At 43.1% G+C, this 23,511-nt stretch overlaps 4 protein-coding genes across 13 annotated transcripts in view; 2 read left to right on the top strand and 2 right to left on the bottom strand.

The window, feature by feature from the left end:
* DOP1A (DOP1 leucine zipper like protein A) overlaps positions 1 to 9,690 on the top strand; it is a 61,030-nt gene extending 51,340 nt beyond the window's left edge. For 4 of the 8 annotated variants that reach the window (XM_021546119.2, XM_021546125.2, XM_021546111.2 and 1 more), the window contains 6 exons: positions 78 to 214; positions 1,505 to 1,560; positions 2,443 to 2,607; positions 3,573 to 3,702; positions 5,548 to 5,607; positions 7,696 to 9,690. In XM_021546119.2, coding sequence (XP_021401794.2) covers positions 78 to 214; positions 1,505 to 1,560; positions 2,443 to 2,607; positions 3,573 to 3,702; positions 5,548 to 5,607; positions 7,696 to 8,001 — 854 coding nt within the window. In that variant the 3' untranslated portion in view covers positions 8,002 to 9,690. Of the gene's footprint in view, positions 1 to 77; positions 215 to 1,504; positions 1,561 to 2,442; positions 2,608 to 3,572; positions 3,703 to 5,547; positions 5,608 to 7,695 lie in introns of those variants that run through there. The other 4 variants (XM_021546154.2, XM_077782318.1, XM_021546131.2 and 1 more) reach the window with 2 other exon arrangements.
* On the bottom strand, positions 8,276 to 16,384 carry PGM3 (phosphoglucomutase 3). 2 transcript variants are annotated; one of them, XM_021546172.3, is made up of 13 exons: positions 16,165 to 16,384; positions 15,673 to 15,878; positions 14,796 to 14,980; positions 14,428 to 14,495; positions 14,000 to 14,133; positions 13,582 to 13,606; positions 12,677 to 12,834; positions 12,220 to 12,303; positions 11,504 to 11,602; positions 11,079 to 11,195; positions 10,804 to 10,926; positions 9,842 to 10,015; positions 8,276 to 9,242 (listed from the first exon to the last, which is right to left on the bottom strand). In XM_021546172.3, exons 2-13 carry the CDS (start codon positions 15,874 to 15,876, stop codon positions 9,156 to 9,158), a joined length of 1,458 nt encoding a protein of 485 aa, XP_021401847.2. In that variant the 5' UTR covers positions 15,877 to 15,878; positions 16,165 to 16,384; the 3' UTR covers positions 8,276 to 9,155. The 2 variants fall into 2 exon arrangements, with proteins under 2 accessions (XP_021401847.2, XP_021401839.2); XM_021546164.3 differs by lacking the exon at positions 13,582 to 13,606 and adding an exon at positions 13,649 to 13,844 and having other exon boundaries at positions 16,165 to 16,382.
* A 566-nt stretch (positions 16,385 to 16,950) lies between these two features.
* RWDD2A (RWD domain containing 2A) lies at positions 16,951 to 21,695 on the top strand. 2 transcript variants are annotated; one of them, XM_077782317.1, is made up of 3 exons: positions 16,951 to 16,980; positions 17,753 to 17,971; positions 19,454 to 21,695. In XM_077782317.1, the coding sequence occupies exons 2-3, from the start codon at positions 17,774 to 17,776 to the stop codon at positions 20,129 to 20,131; spliced, it is 876 nt and encodes a 291-aa protein (XP_077638443.1). In that variant the 5' UTR covers positions 16,951 to 16,980; positions 17,753 to 17,773; the 3' UTR covers positions 20,132 to 21,695. The 2 variants fall into 2 exon arrangements, with proteins under 2 accessions (XP_077638443.1, XP_021401968.3); XM_021546293.3 differs by lacking the exon at positions 16,951 to 16,980 and adding an exon at positions 17,165 to 17,196.
* A 1,227-nt stretch (positions 21,696 to 22,922) lies between these two features.
* The window catches only part of ME1 (malic enzyme 1), a 153,222-nt gene continuing 152,633 nt past the window's right edge, over positions 22,923 to 23,511 (bottom strand). The window contains exon 14 of the mRNA XM_021546100.3: positions 22,923 to 23,277. Within this exon, the coding sequence (XP_021401775.2) occupies positions 23,119 to 23,277 (159 nt within the window). The 3' untranslated portion in view covers positions 22,923 to 23,118. The remainder of the gene's footprint in view (positions 23,278 to 23,511) is intronic.

The raw sequence follows: 23,511 nt of genomic DNA, 5'->3' as shown, positions 1-23,511 counted from the left end.
AGAGAAAAGGCAGAAAGGAGAAAATTTTCATTGGAATTATTCTGAACTGAGGGATCCTTCTTGGCTTTTTGTTTCAGAAAGGCTGGTAGAAAGTCTTCGGTTGCCACAGGTGCCCACCCTTCATTCCCAAGTGTTCCTGTTTTTCAGAGTATTACTTTTAAGAATGTCTCCACAGCACCTTACCTCACTTTGGCCAACCATGATCACCGAACTGGTGAGTTGCAGGTGTCATTCATTATTTAGAAGATTGGTGCAAATATGAGACACAACCTCATTCCTCTTCAAGATTTTTAAGAAAATCTCCTCTAAAGATTGTACAAATAAATGTTCAATTGCCACAAATTGAAAGCTGGCTTATTTTCATAGTCCTGATGTCTGTTTTTTGTGATGAAATTGAGTATCTGTTAGCTTACACTGTTTCAGCTGTCTCCTGAATTAAATTTGCATTTGCCCTCATTCTTCCCTACTGAATCCTACTTCACTTTCTGCTTATTTATATGTAACCTCTCCACCATTCCCACTCTTGCTCTTCTTTTTCCATTTGCAATTCTACTTTCCTGGTCATTTTTCTTCCAGCAGGGGATGAGAATCCATGTATAGGAATCAGAATCCATATTTTATTGGCAGTTGATGGTCATTCAGGTCATATTGTGGCTAAATTTTGTGACTAAATTTATACATGGCTTGGCTGAGATTTCTTCTTTCTCATTTTACTCTTCAGAACAAAACAGTAAAGATATCTGTTTTCAGAGTTTCTACCTACAGAATCTCCTGTGTTGGCTGTTTGACACAGTCTTTTGGGTTTCAGCTTTGGCAGTGGGAATGGAGGAGAGTGGTTGGTGCATGCTGTGATCCATTCAGCCTGCTATTCGAGGAGTTCCCAAGGAACTGAATAACAGAGGGAGCAAACCAGAATCATTGCTGTGATTAATTATTTTTTTCAATCTGCAGGTGCCTAACTGCCTTGAATAACCACAGATCCAGGCAATAGAAGGAGGAAAACTATATAAAATATTTTAAAGTGTGTTGTTTTAGCAATAGATGTATTTAATTTTAAACCTGTCAATAGTATAAATACTAGAAAACCCATTCAACTCAGTGTGGTCTTCTGATTCCTGTACTGTCCCCTGGCCTTTACCCAAGTTACCACAGACTTGGAACTACTTTCAGTTAGCAGGATTGTGGTACTTCTGGGAATTGACACCTGAGCCTGACCTGCTCCATTAAACAATCCTTTATTCTCATTTTGTTTACATCTTGCTCTCTTTCTAGGTAGTGGAGGGGATTAGTCTGAGAGCTTTCCTGGCCATAAAAGAGACAGTTCCTTGTGATCTTTGTGTTATTCAGGTTATATATAAGGGATGAAAGAGCTTTAAGGTGCCAGTGTCCACTCATACAGGAAAGGAAATAAAGCTCCAAACTAATTGTCTAAGGCTTATAATTCAGGCATTCCCAAATCACAGTCCATTAAAAATGGTATTGAAATGTAGCATTTGATCTTCAGGTGCAAGTGTTTTTACTGATGGAACAGGAGCTCACTGCTGATGAAGACATTTCCAGGTAAATGTATGAACTTATTCCTTGCTTAATTTTATAAAAATCCCTTGGTATGTTGTTGGGGAGTGGAGTCATTCTTTAAAATAATTTGTCTTAGAGCTGTTGAGCTCAATTGAGAAGGACAAGTAAAGGCTAGTTCAGTCTGACTGGGGTACCAGGGACAGACTGTTCAAGACAAAACAAAAGAAGTTCTGCTGTCAGACTGATCATAAATCACTAAGGGAAATTATAAGATACAAGTGTGAGTTCTTACAATGTCTGCCTGACTAAAATGCACTGCTGGTGCAATTAAATTATGTATGGCATGACTTACACCTTTTCTGTGTCATACACTTATTCTAAATAAGACTGATGCACTTTTTTATTGTATAAATAAAAGCATAGTTCCTTCTTATATTAGGTAAGTGAGGTAGATAATTTTTCTTGCTTTATTATCCATTTTTTTCATCTATTTTCTATAGAGTGTGATCCAGTTTCAGTCAGTTCTAGCAGCAGAGGTAGATCTCTCAAATGAGCCAGAGTTATTTGGCCAAGTTTTGCTTGCTTTTTTCCTGAGTTTTTTTGGTTTGTTTTGTTTTTTTGGAGAGCTTTTCCCTCAAATAAAGTAGTATCATCATGACTGACCATTTCAAACTTCCTCATAATTTGAATATCTGGGAATAAGATACAGTACATTCATTATAAATTGACATTTTATCACACATATATATGCATGCATACAAAACTGCACTCATGGCACAGACTTGTGTTGGGATTCAATTTATAAATTCAGGATAATGCTGGTAAATAAAGAGTTGTGTGTTTGTAAAGGCAAGTAAGAAAAATAACGTTTTAAATGTGGCAGAAGGTTGTTATGACTCACTTCCCTGCTATAACATATTTTAGAACTTCTGGCCCATCTGTTGCTGGTTTGGAGACGACTTATACAGGCGGCAATGGTTTTTCCACATCCTACAATAGCCAGAGGTGGCTGAACCTGTATTTGTCTGCTTGCAAATTTCTGGACTTGGCTCTAGCTTTACCATCTGAAAACCTGCCTCAATTTCAGATGTGAGTAGAAAACATTGTCAATTAAGTTTTTGGATGTTTTTCCATGCCTCTTGGTAAAATTCTAGTGTATAAAAGTGTATGCTTTTCTGTTTCCCTTCTTTCTTTGGACTTCAGCCAGGGCAGCCCACAGTTCATTCCCTCACAATATCTGAGTGACCTCCAGGGCAAACGATGCTGCATATCAAATTAGTTCAAGCTGGTTTGATTTAGCTTGTGACAAGAGATTTGCCACACTTGGGAGATCATTAGTAGTAAGGATTTTTTCAAGTATTTTATTTTTAAAGTACTTAGTTGCAGTAATGCCTAAGAGCTCAAAATACACCCACCCATCTCAGTGAGTAATACATGAGATCAGAGGGCTGCATGTCATCTCAGCATGACTTGCTTAAATTATTCTTGCACAGTCTGTCTGGAAGATGTGGCAACAAACCTTCATAGAGAGGGGATCCCATAGGTTTCTATTGGTCAGTAGTGGGCACATGTCCAAACTGCTTCCTCAGTGCCTCTGCAATCCTGTTTCATTAAAAAATAAATTAAAAAAAAAAAAAAAATGCACAACAATTGGCATTTGCTGGAGATTCTAGGAATGAGAGGCCACAAAGGACAAAAGAAAGTATCGTGCCTTTTCCTTTACACTGCACACTGGTGACTTGTGAGGGCTGCTGCCCTGGCACAGTTGTAGACATTTGGTCACCCCCAATTATCCTGCAGTTTAAAAGACACTCATGTGGATTGGAGACTGGAAGGATTTGTGTACAGTGTGTCAGATTGTGCTCTGTAGTGTTTCTAAATCTAATGTTGAAGCTTTTTTAATTTATTTTTTTCTTTTGAGGGTTTACTTGGGTTTCTTTTCTCCTCTGTCCTTCTGATACTTCACCAGACTTCCTCATCCACTCATTTTTGATTGCTCAGAAAAGCCTGCATGTTCAGTATGGGTAACATCTGCTTGTGTTATCTCATGGCAGGTATCGTTGGGCTTTTATTCCAGAAGCATCAGATGATTCAGGCTTGGAAGTACGAAGACAAGGAACACATCAGAGGGAATTCAAGCCCTATGTGGTGCGTCTGGCAAAGCTGCTGCGAAAAAAAGCAAAGGTATGTTGATTTTTTCTTTTGCTTTTCACTGAAAGGTTTAATGTACAGTGATGCACAGCAGCGTTTGGGTTTGAAGAATGGAAAGGATTTTTTCTGTTGTAGGAGATTCCAGCTGGAGGAATCTCAAGTCAACATCAGACAGAAAACACATCTAACTATAGAAACCAAACAAATCAAACAAACAAAAAAACCAAGGCTTAAACTAAACAAAAAAGGCCCAAAATAAATCAGGCAATAGAAAAATTTATAACCTGCTATGGTCAAAATTATTATGAACACTGACTTTGGATTTCTAAATTAAAAGTATTATTTAAATAAAAAGTAAAATATGCTCCATTATCTGATATATTTTATCATAAAATCACTTTCAGATAGCCAGTCATATATGTAGATACTAGTCTGACTACCTACTTTTTGAAATAGAAAACCAGTGTTGTTAATAACAAAATGAAAAAAATTTAAAAACTGTTGTATTCTTAAACATGACAGAGCTAAGAGTGTTGAGACTGAGCAGAGCCTGGGACTGTGATGAACAGAAAATGGCAGAGATCAGTAGAAACAGTTCTGGGGAAATCTTGGCTGCACAGTTGTTAGAGGGGAACAGAATGAGGGTTGTCATTATGTCGGTGCATGAGATGTATTAAAACCCCAGTTTGTGGGGTTGGAGGCCTCATCTGGCCAAGCCCTGTCCCAGGGAGATCCCTTCTGCTGCCACAAAGTAAGAACTGTCAGATGTTTGCTTCTCCTGCTGTGAGGAGAGCCCCCCGGACAGGGAAATGTTAATGGGTGAGCCAGGGAAGCAGGGAGGAAATCTATATGGCAGAAAGTTTTGAAGTTTTATTCTCAGGTTTCTCTCTGTATAGATGGCTTTGTCAGGTCTGTAACAGTGGCAGCTTGCTGTAGCTACTGCATTTACAGTCTCTAATATCTTCAGTGAGGAAAGGAACTGCTGCTGAGATACAAGTGGCTGCATTAAATTTAGGGATAACTTAGTTGCAGGCAGATCTCAACTATTGAAGCAAGGCTCACAATTATGGGGGATAAAACTAGTGTCTGAAGCATACCTGCATTTTGCATTTTATCATTTTTGAACCATGAAGATGAGACTCAATTTCTCTTCTTGAATGTATAAAGGAGTAATGAGTTTTAACTGCCTGCTCTTCAGGCACAGCCTCTAACCCTGGTGTTCAATGTAGTATCTGCTAGAAAGTTTTCACACTCCAAGTAATCTCTGTGCATGAACTTATTTATCATGTGTGATTTATAAATATGCTGCTGGTAAGTCCTGTGTGCTGAGATAGATGCCTGAAGTCAGGACACCCACAGTATGCTTCAAGAATTCAGAAAACTTCTTGGAATTTCTGGAACCTCTTAGTCATGGCAGCAGTTGCACACTGAAACATAGGTAGGTGTATGATATGTGATAAATACGACATAATGAATATTGGCTTCAGGACATTTCCTCTATAACTGTGGGGTTTTCTTAGAAAATAACTACAAAAAATGGAGTGGATCCTTATTTTTCTTCAGGGCATTCTGACTCATGTTTAGATTAATGTAGTATGGTGTTGCTCAAGCTCTGTTATCTGAGGGAAACATTCTTAAAAACCTCCTTTGGCAGTGCTGGAAATAAACAGAGGCACAAACTGGCAGTGCTGGTTTTCTTTAGTAGTGTCTTGGCCATTCTAGCTTGAGTCTGCCATTTCTGGACTACAGACTTGTTGGGGTGGGTGATTTTTCTAGCTGATGCACAGCACCCAACCAAGCAACTGCACAGCCTTCACGGCAGAGTATTCTTTTCATATATGAAATGCAGTCTGAAAGTTCTCCTCTTTCCTTCCACAGGACAAACAGGAGGACTTTAAGACGGTGGTTTTGGAGGGAATGGAGATGGCCAAGCATCAGGTGAGGGTGGCCTTTGATGCTTGAGTTGTGAAACAAGCTTGCCATAATAATACCATCACCTCAAGGCCCTGAGCACTATTTAGCATTCAGTAAGAACTAAGAGAGATCAGATTTTTCTAGAACAAAGCTGAGAGAATTTTGAGGTACAAGAACTCTTATTTTTTATAGATAACTTTAATTTTTTAAAAATGAAAAGTTTATAAGTTAGTTTCCTGTACAAAATAGGTTACAAAAAGCTGATGTTAGTTCCAAGAACTATGATTGCAAATCATTATACAATTAAATTGTAAAATAATTTTTGTCAAACTGCATGTGTGAAACACACAATCCCTGGTTGGTCTCCATCAAATTAACTGTCATTTTAAGCATCTATGGAATTGGTGGTTTTTGCTTAGCCAATACTGCCATGAGGAAATGGCTTGGACAGGTTGTATTTCATTGCTCGAGTTGGAATTTGCATATGCAGCCCATTTGGTTGGCTGCTGTGTGACACTGACACTTGTTCTGTGCTGGAGGCACATCCTGTCACCATGGGCAATGCTAAGCATTGTACAAAAACAGTAAAGAAACTTCTCTGTGAATACAATGATTAGTTTTTTAAGGAGAAACTCTAAAAATTAGTAGCTTCATTTAAAGAAGGAGGCATCAACAACTCCTTTTGTGTTGGGAATTTAGTCTTCCCTTTGCTGTGGTTTGGTGTGAGCCTTTCATTTCAGAAGACTTGTAAAGCTCAAATAGTGGTCCCCTATGGCAGGGAGCCAAGCCACCAGATACATTCATACAGAATTTAAATCTAATTGGGGTTTGCAAAATGGATGCCCTGTAGGCTTCTCAGTTGCAGGACAGTTGCTTCATTTAAAGGGCAAAACTTAGATTTTTTTCAAGACATGATACTTAAACAAATACATTTGCTCAAAGGCTGTGCAATCAGTGATCCTTACCTTGTTCTGCTCCCACTGTTGTCCTTTCCCCTTCATTCTTCTTTCATTACCAAGTGGACCCCCTGCCTCAGCCACAAGTGCTACCAGGGCAGTGGGACAGGGGTGGATCCACAGATGGCTCTTTTTGGTGAGGCCTCTTGTGCTCCTTCTCTCCTTCCTTGTAAAATGAAGTCCAGTACTGCTGGAATTCTACTTCATGATAGAAGCTCTCTGTACTGCTTTGTCAGTAACAGTACAAACAAGGTGTTTCTAGTGGTGATAGTACCTTAGTGTCTAGATTTGAGTATGGTTTTTGACTCAGAGATAAAGGAAATAGGGAAGAGCTGTATAAGAAACTGGATACTGGAGCTCAGGTACTTCAGTATGCAGATATTTAAGGCAGCCCTAAGCAGGGTTACAGCAGTGTGCTGCTGCTGGTGGGCGTCTGGTGTGTGACTGCTGCCTTCACTTGTGGGGTTCCTGAAATTCTTTCCTTTGACATTCCCCCCATGAAATGGAAGTAACATAAAAACTGAGTTCTTCTGAGAATACACAATGAGTAACTGAGCCATTTTCCTTTGAGAATAACTTAACTATTTCTCAGAATGTCCATGTGTGTTATTTGTGGTACTAAAAATAGCACTGCTTTTTGCCCTTCCCAAAAACTCTGAACTCAAGCTACAAAGTGAAAATGCTTTGTATCTATTCTAACCTCCTCTGGGGTTTATCATCACCAATGGCAGTATCAGCTGGGGAAGTGTGTGTCACCAGAGAGGAGCCTGCTTTGGAAAGCAGCTGAAGCAGCTCATACCTTCCAGCTTGGGCCATTTGTGTTGCCCACAGGATGCTGCCTGGGAGCAGCTCCACAGGGGGCTGCCTTGCTTTGGGACAGCCCTAGGCTGAGGTGTTGGACTCCAATGCCCAGTGTGACTCTCCATTAGCATCAGCTGACTGCCAGCTGTACACTCTCAGCCACTGCCTCTGCAGGCCATGGTGAGGTGAACAGAGGATCTGCTTTGGAAGCTCCACTTCAGCATTGGTGTGTTTTGTGGATAGTACAAATGTTTTTGGACTTTGGAAAAGTACTGTATTATACATTAGCCTTTTGTTTTCATCTGTGCTTTTCCTGTTGTGTCCTATGTTATTTCCCATGCATCTGTATTTGCAGAAAAACCCAGAGGAGGATGGCTCAGGGAAAACACTAAACTGGGAACCAGGTCACTTGCTTTTAACCATCTACACAGTTCGCAGCATTGAGCAGCTCTTGCCTTTCTTCAATGTACTCAGCCAAGTTTTTAACAGCAAAGTCACAAGCAGATGTGTTGGACACTCAGGGAGCCCTGTCCTTTACCCCAACTGTTTTCCGAATAAGGACATAAAAATGGAGAACCTCAAGACCTTCTCCAGCAAAGCAAGACAGAAGATAGAAGAAATGGTTGAGAAGGATTTTCTGGAAGGTGTCATAAAATCATGAACCACACTGGTACTACTCAGCCTATATGTAGTGTAACTATCTAAATGAAATACTGTATCTTTCCCAGTTGTATAGTATTCTTTTCTTATTTTATATGTAATGAAATACTTAATGTTGTATTTAAGTTAAATATTTGTAAATAAGAGAAGTTCTGGATGTGGCCTGAATCAAGTTTAAATATTGGTAGCTCATATTGATCATGGTGCCTACTATTTACAGTAAATGTTCTGTTGTCTTGAGTTCTGTCTTTAAAAAAAAATGAAAAAAAATACAAGGTGCACATTTTTTCAATTTGTTTCCAGTTTATTTTTGTCTCTTTTTTTAAAGAGCTATTGGAACTTGTGCTTATTTAATAACCTGTAAAATGCTATTATGGCAGGAGTTAATACAGGATTACAATGAACTGTTTGTCAGAGGTAGACACCCTGAACCAAAGTATGCCAAGGAGGATACTGGTGTGTTTAAAACATTGCATCCTGTTGGCCCAGCCTCTTCATGGTGCTGGGGAGCAATTAAGGCCACAGAAGACAAACTTGTCTCTGTCCCTTTCCTCTCAAATGTGGTTATAAATACTATTACTGCAAATCACTTTCTAAATCATGTCATAAAATGAAGATAATATTGCAATAATAGATTATTTGCAAATATTCTTTTTCATTATATTGTTTTCCCCTCAAAATGAGGTGAACTGAATCTGAAGACTAGTGACAGCCTCTGTCTTACACTGTTTGCCCACAGATGATTGGGCTACTGGGGATAGAGTGGGGATGATGATCCTGCAGCAGCTGCTGTGAGCACAGTCACAGCAGAGCTCCAGTCTTGCAGCCATGGCCAGTGCTCTGAGGGTGTGGGTTTGGATTTCAGGCACAATGTGACAGTGAACTAAGCTAGGGCAGGGAGGGGCAGCATTCCTTCTGCACGTGGCCATGACTTTACAAGAAGTTAGACAAACGGGGAGGGGAACATCCAACTGCAAGAACATCTCATTAAGAGGTAAGTTGCTAAAGGAGTTTAAGAATAAGCAGAGTGATATTCCACTCAGTTCTGATCAATCCTTGCTACTCCCAGGAAGGGTTGGCTCTGTGCCGAGCAGCACGTGATAAAAAAAGTGATATTAAAAGAGAAGGGAAACTGTGTGCTTTAACTGCCGTTCATTATATAGGCTGTGGTGGTGCTCCTTTTCCACCAGCAAGGTGGAAAACAGCCAGGCTCACTTCATGGGCGAGTGCATCTGCATTCTCCTGTGGAATGTTGGAAAAGTTAGTTATGCTGCTGCCAGCATGAGAAGAATAGAGCAAATACATGATATTAAGGCAAGCATTTTCCTGGGAATGGTGTATTCCCTATATTGCTCCACCAGCCATTGCCATCATGCTGGCAGTGAGAAGCAGGTAGGAGCATGGGAAGTGGTTAGAGCAAGACCACTGCTTTTGCTGTCACCTTTAAGTTCAGATCTGGACTAACTTAACAGCAGCCAGAGTTTTTTTCCTATTTTGCCTCTAATGAAATTGTGTCTTTAAGGACTGCTTTGGTAACTTTCTTCTTAACCCTGAGCTCTCAGAAGGCTGATTGTCTTTTCAAAATCATCTGGTGTTAAATCTGCCTTTATAAACATTTATATTTTCATTTTGAAGATAAACATTGAGAACATTAACATTACTTTTCTAAATAAAAGAAAATCCAAAGTGACTTTTTGTGATCACAGTGTTTTTTCCAAATTTAGCATTTGTTAAGCATGATTAAACGGCAAGTGTGGAAGCAGACTTCCTTCATCACCCCCTGCTAGAGAGAAGATTGTTTAATGTGAACAAGCCCACTCATAAATGAGTCAGGCTCTGACCTGTGTGTCTGCTTCAGCATAGATCCTGACGACGTCCTCTGTTCCCGATGGACGGACAAAGGCCCGGGACAGTTTGTACTTCTTTACAAGGGCATCAATTTTCTCCTGCAGGCCCGGGGGCGTCAGTGCTCGCCTTTCTGCATCTGTTGTGTCAATAACGCGCCTGTCTGCGACCTGCGGCACCAGAAATGGGGTAAGGCAGAAATTCAGGGTTGGCTATGTTGTGCTGCCCGGAGAGGAGCTCCGTTTGGGAGCTAATCAAGGGCTACTCAAACACTTGAGGTCCCCAGGATCCCTGCAGCATCTATTAACCAAATCTTGAGAGGGGTCAGATGCTCAGTTTAAAAAAAGGGTTAGTTCTGAATATGCCACCCTCGTCAGCTTAAAGTGAAGCTACAGCTTCTCCCAGTGGATCAGAAACTTAAATTGTTTCCTCCAGTTCAAATAGAGCCCAGAGCTTCCTTACTGTGTCTAACAGAATGCGGCCACATGGCACCTTCTGCTCAAGCTCTTTGTCTGAATGTTGGAAAGGATACAGAAGCAAGAGCTTGAACATTCAAGTTATACAAAGTGGCACAGCAAGAAAAATCCAGCTGTCCAGCAGGCAGAGGCCTTAGAAAAAACAAGATTTTTCTAATTTGAAAGTTGGAATTTCTTCTTAAGTTAAAATTTGAAGAGTTTTGGTCTGGATTTTCCTTTTAATATAGTTGGCTATTATTTCATCTTTTTTAAAGTCATATTTCTATTTTAGTCCAAGTGAAATTTTCCCTACCTCTGGGGACAAGAATTTCCCCAGAGGTTTTTGGCCTGTTTTTTGCCCCAGCTTCTTTGGCCTATTTCTGCCCTTTCATGGTCTGTTTCAGCTTTAAAATAAAGCTAATCAAAATATGTGCAGGCAAAAGATGCTGTGAGCAGGCCCCCAGAGGCTGCTGTGGCCTGAGCCAGCATGGCTGGTAACTCACCTGGATCTTGAGCAGCCGATTGGGAAGGTCGGCGTAGAGGGCGTCCCACTGCTGCACAGTCAGACCCTTCAGAGCCAGGATTGCTTCAATAACCAGCATGTCCGAGACAGCATCACCAACAGTCTGCCAACAGGGAGGGGAAAACACTGCAGCAGTAAAAACAGGCAGGCAGGACTTCACCAGGAAGCTTCCAGCAATCCCCAGCAGCAGCCTGACAGGAGCTCACAAACAGGCTAACCCTGCCAGCACCGTGGTTCAGTACTCTTAGTTTTTACCTGATTAATCAGGTCAATCATGTTTTCAAGCATCTTTGCTGCTTCTCTTTTTTCATTATCTTTCTCCTCTTTTACCAGCTGTCGTATTTTAGTTTCAGCAGCTTTACTAAACAGTACCTAGAAGAAAAAGATAAGAGGTTGTCAAGATGAAACTAGCATATATGCAGTAGTGAGGACAAAACTTTTACCATCTAAGCCCAAATAGCCATCATTAATGATTGTTACCATGAATTCCCACCCCCCCATGAAGCACAGAAGAGTTGGTGGCTATGATAAAGAAGGTGTGACCAAATCTATTTTCAAACAAGGAGAAAAAAAAGTGTTTATAAAACTAAGCAGAAAGTGAAAAGACCTCCTTTTCCAGGTGATTTAAATAAAATTTTGGACATAGTGGCTGATCATATGGATTACCTGCTCATACTTACTGTGCCATGTCCGTTTGCCTCAAAATAAACACCCACATCAAATTCCTGGGCCTTGTGGTGCAAGTGTTTCACTCCAGTTTTGACACAGTGCACAGGTACCTGCAGCCCAAGGGTGTGCAGAGAATGACAACAAGGTTACAGACTCGCCTCAGCAGGCTGGAATGAGCACCAGCCTGGAAGGACTGTTACAAACTGACCCATGTCTCATGGCCACTGAGGCCCCAGAGCTAAAATGCTCCAAATATTTCTGCAGGCCCAATTTAAAAAGATTTCATTTATTCCTGTGTAAATAAAGGCTAATTAAAGAAATAAACTCCAAACTAGAAAGAATAAAATTTAATTTATAGCTTCAGGGAACACACTAGATTCACATACCAACAGAAAGAATACTTTCTCTCAATTCCTGAACATTTAGCTTGCTGCAGAAAATCAGTGTCAAACTATCAAGGAGGCTTTACTGACTCACTTGGTTGTAAAGCTATAAAATCCTCAGTTTGTTTAAGTACCAAGTGATTTCATTAAACATTTTTTAAATTAATAAAAGCTGACTAGAACTTTTTAAGCTCTGCTCTCTTGCATCTCCTTTGCCACCAAGAATTTAGTCACTACTGTAGTTTTTTTGTTTGATTTTCGTTTTCCTACCAATCATATTACAGTAGCATTTACGTTTAAAATAAATAAAAATGTAAACTAGCTAGAAAAAACATGGAGAATACCTTCAGCGTTTCCTGGAGGTAGCGTGTTGAATTCCCATTGGCATATGCTGTTTGTACCACTGCCATCTTGAAGTCCTGTTTCACCTGAGCAAACCAAGAAGCCAAGTTTTACTGTCCAATAGGCACATAGCCCAACAAAATGGATAAATGGAAAGATAATCAGAACTTTTAAATGTACAGTTAAAACTCCTGGGTACTAGAGGGAGGCACAACATGAATTCTGTTCAAGTATTTGTACATTCCATATTGATTTTTCCTGGGTCTGGCTGAAGCAGCTCTTCAAGCTTAGACTTTCTAAACTCCTTTTTTTGCCACAGCAGTGATGTACAGGACTGATCTCTTTTTAAAGTGGTTCACTTTAGGTAGATGTAGAGAGATCACATACCAAGCAACACAGCTTCCTTAGACTATTTTATACTTAAAAAATTAGAATGCCAGCATCCATTTCACATGTTACCTTGGCAAGAAGTTCTTTTAGGAAGATACTAATTAAAGTTGCTATTTTATCTCCATCGATGAGGTGAAAATGGCCAGCTGTGTCCTTATAATAATAAACAATTCTATCTGCGTCACCATCAAATGAGCAGCATCTCTCATTGGGCTTCATGTCCAGCCCTAGTGCACAGAGTTACAAATGCAAGTTAAAGACAGGAAAAGAAACAAAACCAGGTAATTTATTTCAGTGAGTGATTAGGAAAACACATTTTCTTTTCAGAGCACATGTCTGCAGACAAATGACTCAGGCACAGTTAAAGCCAGGACCCAGGCAGGAGGCACAAGCATCCATCCCCAGCAGACCCTGCCACAGTGCTGCTCCCAGCACTGCATTTCTCCAGTACACAACCAACGTGGGAAGGGGAAGCAACACCATATCTTGGTGTTCAGATTTGGCCAGCAGCTGCAGTGAGAAGGCAGCTGTCCAATGGAGAACTCAGTTTAGCCTCAAATAATCTCATATCCAAACCAGCCTGCTCTCCCATTTCAGAGATTTTCTTTTATAATTCTCAGGAAATTGACTGAAATAGTTTCCTCACTGGTTAATGTCAGTGAGTCAGCCTGCTGGCACCGAGCTGTTAATTAACCCAGCCCTTCTGCAGGAACCCGGAAAAGTGTTTCTTCATAATACAAAGGGGAGTAAAATAAATAATACTAAACCAGTCCTGACTGATCTTTGGACTCTGCCAGCTTAACATTCAGAGGAGCCTGTCAAACATATTTCAGCCAGTCAAAGAGATGCTGTGCTCCTCCAAGCAGTTCAGACTAACACAAAGATGTGCCAAACCTGGCCATGCTATTCCCTCTTTCCATTGCACAAGAACCATTCATGCAGTCACTTAGTAAGAAACAGGGAGCTCCACTTACCCAAGGATGTGGACCTTGCCAGACCCTGCAGAGGAGGTAAAGCAACATAAAATTACTGACTACTTACCTCCAGGTGGTTTCTGGTGAACTTTCACAAAATCTGCACCACATAAGTGATTGAGTTTCTCCTTGGTTCCATCATTATATATGTGAATTAGCACCTCTTGTGGAAAGTAGGGCTTCATTTCTGATAGTTTCAGGGCTCCTATTCCATTGGCACAGTCAATCTTCAGGTGCCTTTGATACTCTCCAGAGCAGTGAGACTTAGTGCAAGGGAAGAAGGGGCAAAATGAACTGTTACCCTAGAGAAACCATACCTAGAGCATGCTGAATTAGAAACTTCAGGCCCAAACAGGCTAACAAACGGAAGAGATTAATTTTGTACATTTGCATGAGGAAGACAATACCTACTATTCACCTGTTTTATCAGTTCCATAAAAGCTTTGGACAGTTTCTCATAATAACCTTCCAATGTTGCTTTCCCATACTGCCCTTGGGTGTTTTGACAGCAGACCATGTAGTGGAGCTGTGGTGTTGTCACCAGACCATAATCTGGTGTGAAATAAAAGGAACAATATTCAGAATAGAATTGTAAATTAACTGTTGCTTAAAAGTTTTACAGTAAACAGACAAATGCAGGAAACACCTATGGAATTTTTCAAGTTATCTTATGAAAACATAACCCTCCCCTGCCCTGCCTTGCATTAAAGCCATACAACCACCCTGAAATAAAACTATTAAAAGCAAGGATGGAAATGTGTCTGGGCCATTGCCTTAGGGCTGCATAAAGGAGTCACATTTACATAAAAATACTTTAAATGATTATAATTGCAAAGTGTAACCTACCATGGTACTGACCACCTAGAACCTGGATACCATCTATAACTGACTGGGACAGCCTCTCGCTGCTTGGCCTGGAAAACAACAAGTACATCTGATAACCCTAGCAAAGGCATTTATCTATGGACTTGGGAAGGAAGCACATGTGAAAGATTCTACAAGCTTCCTGCCACAAGATTTAGACTCACTGTGAAGAAATCCAAACCTTTCTCTGTTGTGGATAATTCCCAATAAATCTGAAAGCCAACACCCCCAGGGACTGCAAACACATGTGAAGTGCTGGACACAGGTGGACACCACACGTACCCACACAATTCCCCTGAAGACAGCACTCTCCATGAGAGCAGGACATATCTACAGCCTTCTGTCATTACCTGGTGTCTCTACCAATAAAAACCGAGGCATCTTTGTGCAGGTTCACTGCTGCCTTTTGGCAGATCTCAGTTATCACCTTCTGTAATTCCTGCTCCTCTGCATTTGCTAGTTGTGTGGCATACTCTTCCCAGGAAGGGTGCAGCATTTCTCCAAGAGGATCAACCAGCTTTACACCATTGTCTTCCTTAGCAGAAAAATGAAAGAACAAAAAATAGTAAGTCTAAAAGTGGGGAACTAATCAAACCTCTTTGAAGACAGACAACACATGGTTCAGTCACATTGCTTCTTTAAAAGTGCAGAACTTCTGGGACGCAATAGCTTAGCTGTTTATTTAAACCACCACAAGCCTCTAAAGAAGCACTATAACAAGCACATGGAGTAACCAACTCTTTCTCCCTTATAATTTTGGTATGAAATTGATTCGACATTAAAATTACATAAGAGAAGATTCTAATAACCTTCAGTGCTCCACTTTTAGCAGAAAAACTCTAAATGCCTGATTTGTAACTGCTGCATTTTCATGTTTATTTTTAAAAGTTACAGATTTTACTCAAAGGTTCTTCTCTTCTCAAGGCTACTCCTAGCTTCCCACCATTAGAAAGTTACATTGCAACATTAAATGTTTCTGTGTTACACAGAGGAAAAACCCCACTTCTGTGTACAGGGGAAAAATAACTTCAGATAGACCAGAGATCGTATTTACAGGGAGCAGGCTGAATGCTTTAAGCAGGTCCAAATGTCTTCAGGATCTGGTCTCTCACTGCTGTGATGAGCTTTGATGCCAACAAACTGATCACATCTTTCCACCCTTCTACCAAAACACTGCACATCATTCCACCGAACCGGTCGCATGTTTAAGGAGAGGTCAGTTCTTACTTCGGGGTTGTGAGAGGCTGTAACCATGATGCCAATGGTCGCTGTCACGGCTTTGGACCTGAGCCCTGCCAGGAGGCCCATGCGGAACACGACGTGATCCAGCTGCTCGGCCTTGCTGCGGAACCCAGCGGTGCCATACTGCAGGGTCAGCCCGGCGGGCCTGGGGTGCAGCGCCGAGTACTTCCTAAGGGCTTCGGAATCCATCCCTGGGGAAGGAAGCAACACAGATGCGAGTGAGAGGAGAGGAGTCGCTGGGACCAGTTTCACGTTCCGGAGGCTGCGTGCCCTGAAGCGCTGCCATCAATCCCCTGGCGGGACCGCAGCGGGGAGCAGCACCAGGAAAGGAGTCTCTACACTCCCTGGAGAGCCCCGGATAAACAGCGTGATCAGATATAAGCAGATCACGCAGGGACGAGGCGAGGAGAGCCAGGATTCCCGGTCGGCTAGATCCAGGGATCCGAACAAGTTCCCGTGGAGCTTCCCGTTTCTCACCGTGACATCAGGCGCCCAGAGCGCTCGGCCGCGGCTCCACACACGGATTTCCGAGCCCAAAGCAGCGTGTCCTGCCTGACAAGCGCTTGCGGGGAAGCCCCCAGCGGTGTCCCCGGGCTGTTGCCCCCGGCGGCGGCTCCGTGCGCAGCGGCACCCGGACACCAGGCCGGGCGGGCGGGGCAGCCGGACACGCGCCCGCTGCACGGCTGCTTCCCTCGGGACCCCCGGCGATGCCGCGTGGACGGCCCGGCTGGGACGGGACGGGATAAGTGGGACAGGACGGGATGGTACCGGAGGGGATGGCTGGGATGGGCGCGGCGCGATCCCGCCGGAGCCGCCGCCGCGCCCCGCACGGAGCCGGCGCGGCCCCGCCCACCCGCGGCGGAACCGACCAATGGCTGGCGGGTGGGCGGGGCCGCGCCCGCCGCGTGGCACTGGGGCCGCGCCCCCGCCCGGAGCGCGGCCGCGCAGGCGCCGCCCGGAGCGGCCCCGAGCGGCGGCGGCAGCGCCGGGCCGAGCCGAGCCGAGCCGAGCCGGGCCGGGCCAAGCCGAACCGAGCCGAGCCGAGCCGAGCCGGGCCGGGCCAAGCCGAACCGAGCCGAGCCGAGCCGAGCCGAGCCGAGCCGGGCCGGGCCGAGCCGAGCCGGGCCGGGCCGGGCCGACCGGAGCCGAGCCGAGACGAGCCGGGCCGAGCCGAGCCGTGCCAGCCGGCCTCGCACAGCTTCACCGACAGCGCTCTCGGGTCACAAAGCTGCCCCTCAGCGCGCTGCTTTTGGCTGGGGAGGCGTTTATTTTCAAATTTCTTCACCGCGGCTGGTACGGGGCTGTGTTTTGATTTGTGCTGAACACAGTGATGATGATGTGAAGATGTTTTTGTTATTGCTGGGCAGGGCTTACACAGAACCAAGGCCTTTTCTGATTTCTGTGCTGCCAGGCTGGGGAGGGCCCTGGGGGAGCTTGGGAGGAGACACAGCCCGGACAGTGACCCCAAGTGACCAAAGGGACATTCCAGACCATGGAACACCATGCTCGGTATATAAGGCAGGGGAAGAAGGAGGAAGGGGAGGACGTTTGCAGTGATGGTGTCTTCCTGAGTCACTGCTGGGTGTGATGGGGCCCTGCTCTCCTGGGGATGGCTGAGCACCCGCCTGCCCATGGGAAGCAGTGAATTCATTCCTTGCTTTGCTTGTGTGCACGGCTTCTGCTTTCCCTATGAACTGTCTTTGCTTCAGCCCGCGTATTTTCTGCCTTTTACCCCTGCGATTCTCCCGATCCTTCGGGTGGGGAGGCGGCTGTGTGGGCTTGGCTGCCGGCTGGGGCCGGACCACGACAGCCGGCCAACGCCGGGTGTATCTGCTGATAAATGGTAACACGAACAATGCATCTCTGCCCGCGCACATTCCCGCAGGACTCCATGCCCTGCTCTCGTCCATGCCCGAGCCGGTGCGGGCTGGGAGGGCGCGGCTGCTGAGGCCGTGTCCAGCCGTGTTGGACCAGTGCTGCCCCTAGAGAATCGTGGCTCTTCCCTGGGGGCTGAGCCTCGCCGTGTGCTGCACCGCGGGCTTTGACTCCAGTCCTCTCCCTCCAGGCGGGCGTGCAGGGCAGTGCAATGGCTGTCACGGCAAAAGAATGCCTGGAGCTCCAGCTGCTGGAAGTGGAAATGCTCCTTTCGATGTTTCCCAAAAGCGGAGAATTCAGTCTGGATGCGGATGCCGTGCCCAGCATCCAGCGCTACCTGGAGAATGCTGACGGAGCCCTGCCCCCGCAGCTGGAATATCGAATCGCTGTCGATGTAGGGGAGGCGAAGGTGAGAGCTGCCAAGGAGGCTTATTGATGGGTGATGTTCTCTTTACTCCTTCTGTACACACTTGAAAAGGCTGCCCGGAAAAAAAGGGGTAAAAAAGCCACCACATTTTTGTTTGCTCTTTGAAAAGTCAAGAGTAACAGGAAATCTCAGCTGCTGCTAACATCTGTGTTAGAAATATGATAATTAAAAAATTAAATAGCCCAAATAGCAGAATGCAATTACAAGGAGTCACGAGAACACAAAATCAAAACCAGCCTATGAGCAGAGAAACCAATCTCTCAGTAGTTGCAACAGTTTAACTGATTGAAGAAAGGGACTGAACTAATTGATGTAAATACTTGCAGAGAGAACACAGGTCTGAGTGCATACTAATGCAGTGACTGAGAACAAACTCAGCCTAAAAGCCATTTTTTCATGGAACAAAGGTAATCAAACATTAGAACAATTTACTGGGTAATGAGATGGCCTTATGATTTTTTTCAAACTTTAGTTACAAGCTTAGTTGTCTTTCTAAAATGCATCTTTTCACCAGCCTACAGAGAGAAGTTTTGTGAGCCACTTAGGGAGGGCTTCTGTAGGAGTAGTGGGTTTTTTTCTGTAGCAGATTGTCAAGGAACTTGGAAAGATAATTAGTCATTTCATGATTCACTTCTCTCTACAGGACTATCATATGATTGAACACTGTAGTGAGTATCCCCTAATAGTCTACAGGAGCTTGAAGCACTGAGGGCGCACAAATCCTTTCCTGCTCTTGGACAAGAGGCAGGGTTCATCTGCCAAAGGTCCATTTGAAGGCACTGTAGGAATAATCAAGGGAGATTCAACAGCCCAATATTCATAAGAGATCAAATAAGATAATCTTGTGGTCTCCCTGACCTGAAATGGACATAAATCTTTTCATCCCCTATAATCCTGATTCCTTTTTACGGTGAATACTTGCTTAAAATAAAGGTAACACACAGAATCATAGAATGGTTTGGGTTGGGAGCATCCTTCAAGATTAAGTATCTCCAACACTCCTGCCAGTGTCTCTATATACAGTAGGTACAATCACAAATGCTATTCCATGTAACTCCTGGCCTTTTTTCCAGCAGCTGGGCTGAGTTCATTACTCATGTGCATTTGGTAAGGGATGAGATTCTCAAAAGCCCTTGACTCCAACAGTTCATTGCTGTAGCAACACTGAGCTAGAAGTATTCCTCCAGGGTAACTGAATACCTTTTCCTAGGCTGTAGCATTAGTTCTGTGAACAGCACACAAGCTGCCTGGATAACATGGGAAGTGCTGTTAAAGTGACAGCATTATGCATGAACAGACAAAAGAACAGTTATTGGGGCAAAAGGGAAGTGGAAATAGTTCCAGTCAGTAGGATTCTGCCATCTTGATTACATCTCCTCATAATCTGCCTCTGTCAGGGAAGAAGAATCTAGCATGTCTTCAGTAGCTGCAGGATTAATTTTCTGTTTGTCTTCTGTTTTTAAGGTAAAGGTGGAATTGCAGGTTCTCCTTCCTCATATGTACCCGCAGGTGGCTCCTCAGCTTTTTGCCAGATCAGATGCTCTGCACAGACAGCAGCAGTTGCAGCTCAATACTCGTCTGGCGTCTCACATCGGCTCTCTGGAGTCAGGAGATCTGTGTGTATGTGAGGCTGTGCAGTGGGTGAAGGACAACACCCTGCCTTTCTTGGAAAACTGTAAGGCCTCCTCTGAGTGTGCTCCTAAAGAAGTCAGAGTTAAGGAAATGCTGCATCGCATGTGGATCTACAGCCATCACATATACAGGCAGGAACTGAGGAAAAAGATTTTTGACTGTGCAAAGAAGTTAAATCTGACTGGCTTCTGCCTAACTGGGAAACCTGGTATCATCTGTGTGGAGGGACTCCAAGAAAACTGTGAAGAGTTCTGGCGTATTATTAGATATCCCAACTGGAAGCATATTTCATGCAAGCATGTGGAGAGTATAGAAACGGAGGGAAGCATTGATAATCTTCGTCTCTTTCACAGTTTTGAAGACCTGCAGTTTCAGGCACATGGTGATTATGGCCTGAGGAATGACTATCATATGGATCTTGGTCAGTTTCTAGAATTCCTGAAACAGCATCAAAGTGGACACATTTTTCAGATTTTATTTGGTGTTGAAGGCAAACTTTCAGACAATTGAGAGAAACTGTTTATGAAGAAAACTAATTCTGGAGAGCAAGAGGTGTTGGTAACATTGAAACTTTAAAGGGAATCTTTAACATCTGAGATGAATGATTCAAGTAGTTAATCTCAGCTTTTGTGCTGAACTGCCATGTATTTTTGAGATGTCTTCACTGATTTTCTAAGTATCTAAAACTGGCATTTGTCTCTGTGAGCCATGCCTCAAAGCACTTGCAAGGTGATAAACATTCCAGAGTGTGTTAGGAATTATTCACTTCTGTCTGTTCATCTGTACTGTGCTGTGTGAATTTCTTCCCATCTCATCTAAAGCTATTCTCTTGCAGTTTAAAACATCTCCCCCTTGTGCTGTCACTGCATGCACTTGTAAAAAAGTACCTTTCCAGCCTTGTAGGCTCCCTTTAGGTACTGGAAAGTACTATAAGGTCTTGCTAAAGCCTTCTCTTCTCCAGGCTGAAAAATTCCAATTCTCTCAGCCAGCTGTCATAGGAGAGATGCTCCAGCCTTCTTACCATTTTTTGTGGCCCTCCTCTGGACTTGCTCCAGGCAGGTCCATGTTCCCTTTATGTTTTTGTCCAAGAGCTCGATGCAGTGGTTTGTTGGGGGTCTCACAAAAGTGGAGTAGAGGGGGAGAATCGCCTCCCTCAGCCTGCTGGTCATGCTGCTTTTGATGCAGCCTAGGATACAGTTGGCTTTCTTGGCTTCAAGTGCTCATCACTGGCTCACGTTGAGCTTTGTGTCTACCAGTACCAAGTCCCTCTCCTCAGGGCTGCTCTCAATCCATTCTCCACCCAGTCTGTGTGTGTGCTTGGGATTGCCTGGATCCAGGGGCAGGACCTTGCACTCAGCCTTAAACACCATGAGGCCTGCACAGACCCACCTCTCCGGGTCCCTCTGGATAACATCCCTTCCCTCCGGTGCTCTGGCTGCTCCACGTAGCTTGGTGCCATCAGCAACCCTGCTGGGGGTGAGCTGGTCCCACTGCCACAGCAATGTGAATACCAGCCCCTGAGGAATGTCACTCGCTTGGACATCAAGCCAGTGACTGCAATTCTTTGCAGCCAACCATCCTTACCCACTGCGTGGTTCATCCATCAAATCCATGTCTCTTCAATTAAGGATGTCATGAGGCAAAGTGTCTCTGGTTATGTTAGTAACAATTTTTCACCTGTTCAATTCATGGCATTTTATGTTTCACTGTTAGGCCAAACACCTTGGAAATGAAAATGGGTCAGATGAGACAAAGTTTTGTTTTCCCCCCTACATTACATAAGGAAATACATGTAAAATACAGAAAATAGGAAAAATCCCTGTATATATATTTAATATTACATAAAAATACAAATAATTTGAAGAATCCTTTCTATGTCAAATTGGTGTGGAGAGAATTTTCCAGCAGCTTGTAAGAGGCAATGCTGTTAATGGTTCATTAGGCAGCATTTTCCTGCAGGGAAGCGTGCTGAGTGTGGATGTGGATGGTGAGTGTTCCAGTTTGTAATGCATGATCATATTTAAATATAATATGTATAATATAATGTGTATAAATATAACATGCAGTTGAAGAACACTACTGAAAAGTCTCCTTGAAGGACCACCAGCCCACCACCTCCCACTCTGTGCCTGACTGCTTTCATGTGAAAAGGGGTACCAAGCAATAAAAGCAGACTCACTGCTGAGCTGCACAGCTCCAACACCCTGGCACTCAACAGCAGTTGTTTAAAGACTGTGTTTCAGCACACTTAGCTGATGATAACATAAATAACAGATATTATTTTATTTCAAATTCAATACAAGGAAGTGTTTTAATACCATTCTCACAATAGCAATACATTGAAATGCAGAGGATGGCACTGAAATGCAGAGTGTTTCTGGTTGCTCAGAATATGATTAATGTCTTTTCCTTCATTGTGGTAGGTTGTGGTGGGTGTACTGTTGTGTGATCATAACTTCTGCCAAAAGCACAGTGAGGCAAAAATGTTGACACGTTCCCATTAGGCAGTGAGGGAGAAAGTGCCTCTCCTTCTGAATTTGGGACCTGTAATCTGCAGCTGTGACAGAGCTGAGGGGCTAGACAAATAAAATTAGTATTTGGTTTTCTAGAGAAAATCTCTCTAGTAAAGATTAGAGAGAAACAGCAATGTTCAAGTAACCTTTTTTTCCAGAACCATACAGAAAATATATTACGTTTTTCTTGGAGTGGTAATTGTTTAACAACTAATAATTCCTCAAAGATTATTCCTGGCATTTTGATACTCCCTTTTTGTCAAGAACATGGAGTTCAAGAAATTAGGCCAAACATTTGCAATGGATCAGAACAGTGGTTATCTTGGTGGGGAATGAAATCCTTAATCTTACACAGGACATTACCTTGGCTAATATTAAATGTTAGTATTGTTAAATGTTGTTAGAAATGTTAAAATTTTCTGATTAGATGTGAACAAAAGGTTCTGCAGGTTTGGTTCTTTTAGAAAATTATAATTTCATTACTCCACACAAGAGTGACCAGGAAGCATTTTCCCTGGAATAAAATATTCTAACCTTATGGTTGTTTAAAGTTTGGTGTTTTTTTTTTTTTTAATAATAGGTTCACAAATTATGCACATTACACTGTGACTGTAATGGATAAAATATCAAATGTATTTTTAAGTGCCCATTTATCTGCTTAAGTTCCCACTGATGTTTGTGACAAAACTCTTGACTCAAGATATAACCACTTTTTTCAAAAAAATCTGTCACACTGTAGTGCAGGATATCTCAATTAAAATAACAATCAAAATAAGCAAACACAAATATATGTCTCAGATTAATTTTTATTTTCTCATTTATAATTGACGATGTCTTGATCTGAGTTTCTAACCAGCTACTGTGAATTAGAAAAAGTTTTCTGCATCTTAAAAAATTAGCTATTCTTAGGCTTTCTGGGCAGAAAGAACTTTAATATTTTAATGTTTTTAACTGCAGCTGATTTGTTCGTTCTTCATTAAATATTTACAGTTTCACTTTCATGGCCTCTTCAGGCCAGGTGTAGGAGTCAGCCACAAAGCTGTTGTAATCAGTACTGTACACCTGAGAGCGGATGAAGGCTTCGAGGTCCTTGGGCTGAGGATAGGTGGAGGCAGTGTTATTCCTGTAGGCTTCTTCTGCAATCTGGAAAGATGCATTAAAATCCTAATTAGTGCTGATAAACTATCCGAGTACACTTAACAGGATGTAAAAGTAGGGCTTAGTTCAAAATCAAGATGAGACTTCACCCTCTCTGGTGCTGGCAGCCACCTGTGTTCACACTGGCTCCAGGCAAGTACCCCATGAATAAGACTACAGCAGGATGATGTTTGTGTTTAAGTGTGTCTGACTTGGGCTACTTTTGAACAGGATTATATG

This window comes from Lonchura striata, chromosome 3, assembly GCF_046129695.1.
Source record: "Lonchura striata isolate bLonStr1 chromosome 3, bLonStr1.mat, whole genome shotgun sequence".
Lineage (NCBI taxonomy): Eukaryota > Metazoa > Chordata > Aves > Passeriformes > Estrildidae > Lonchura > Lonchura striata.
Note: the sequence above shows the minus strand (reverse complement) of the source record. Positions and strands in the feature narration are given on the sequence as shown.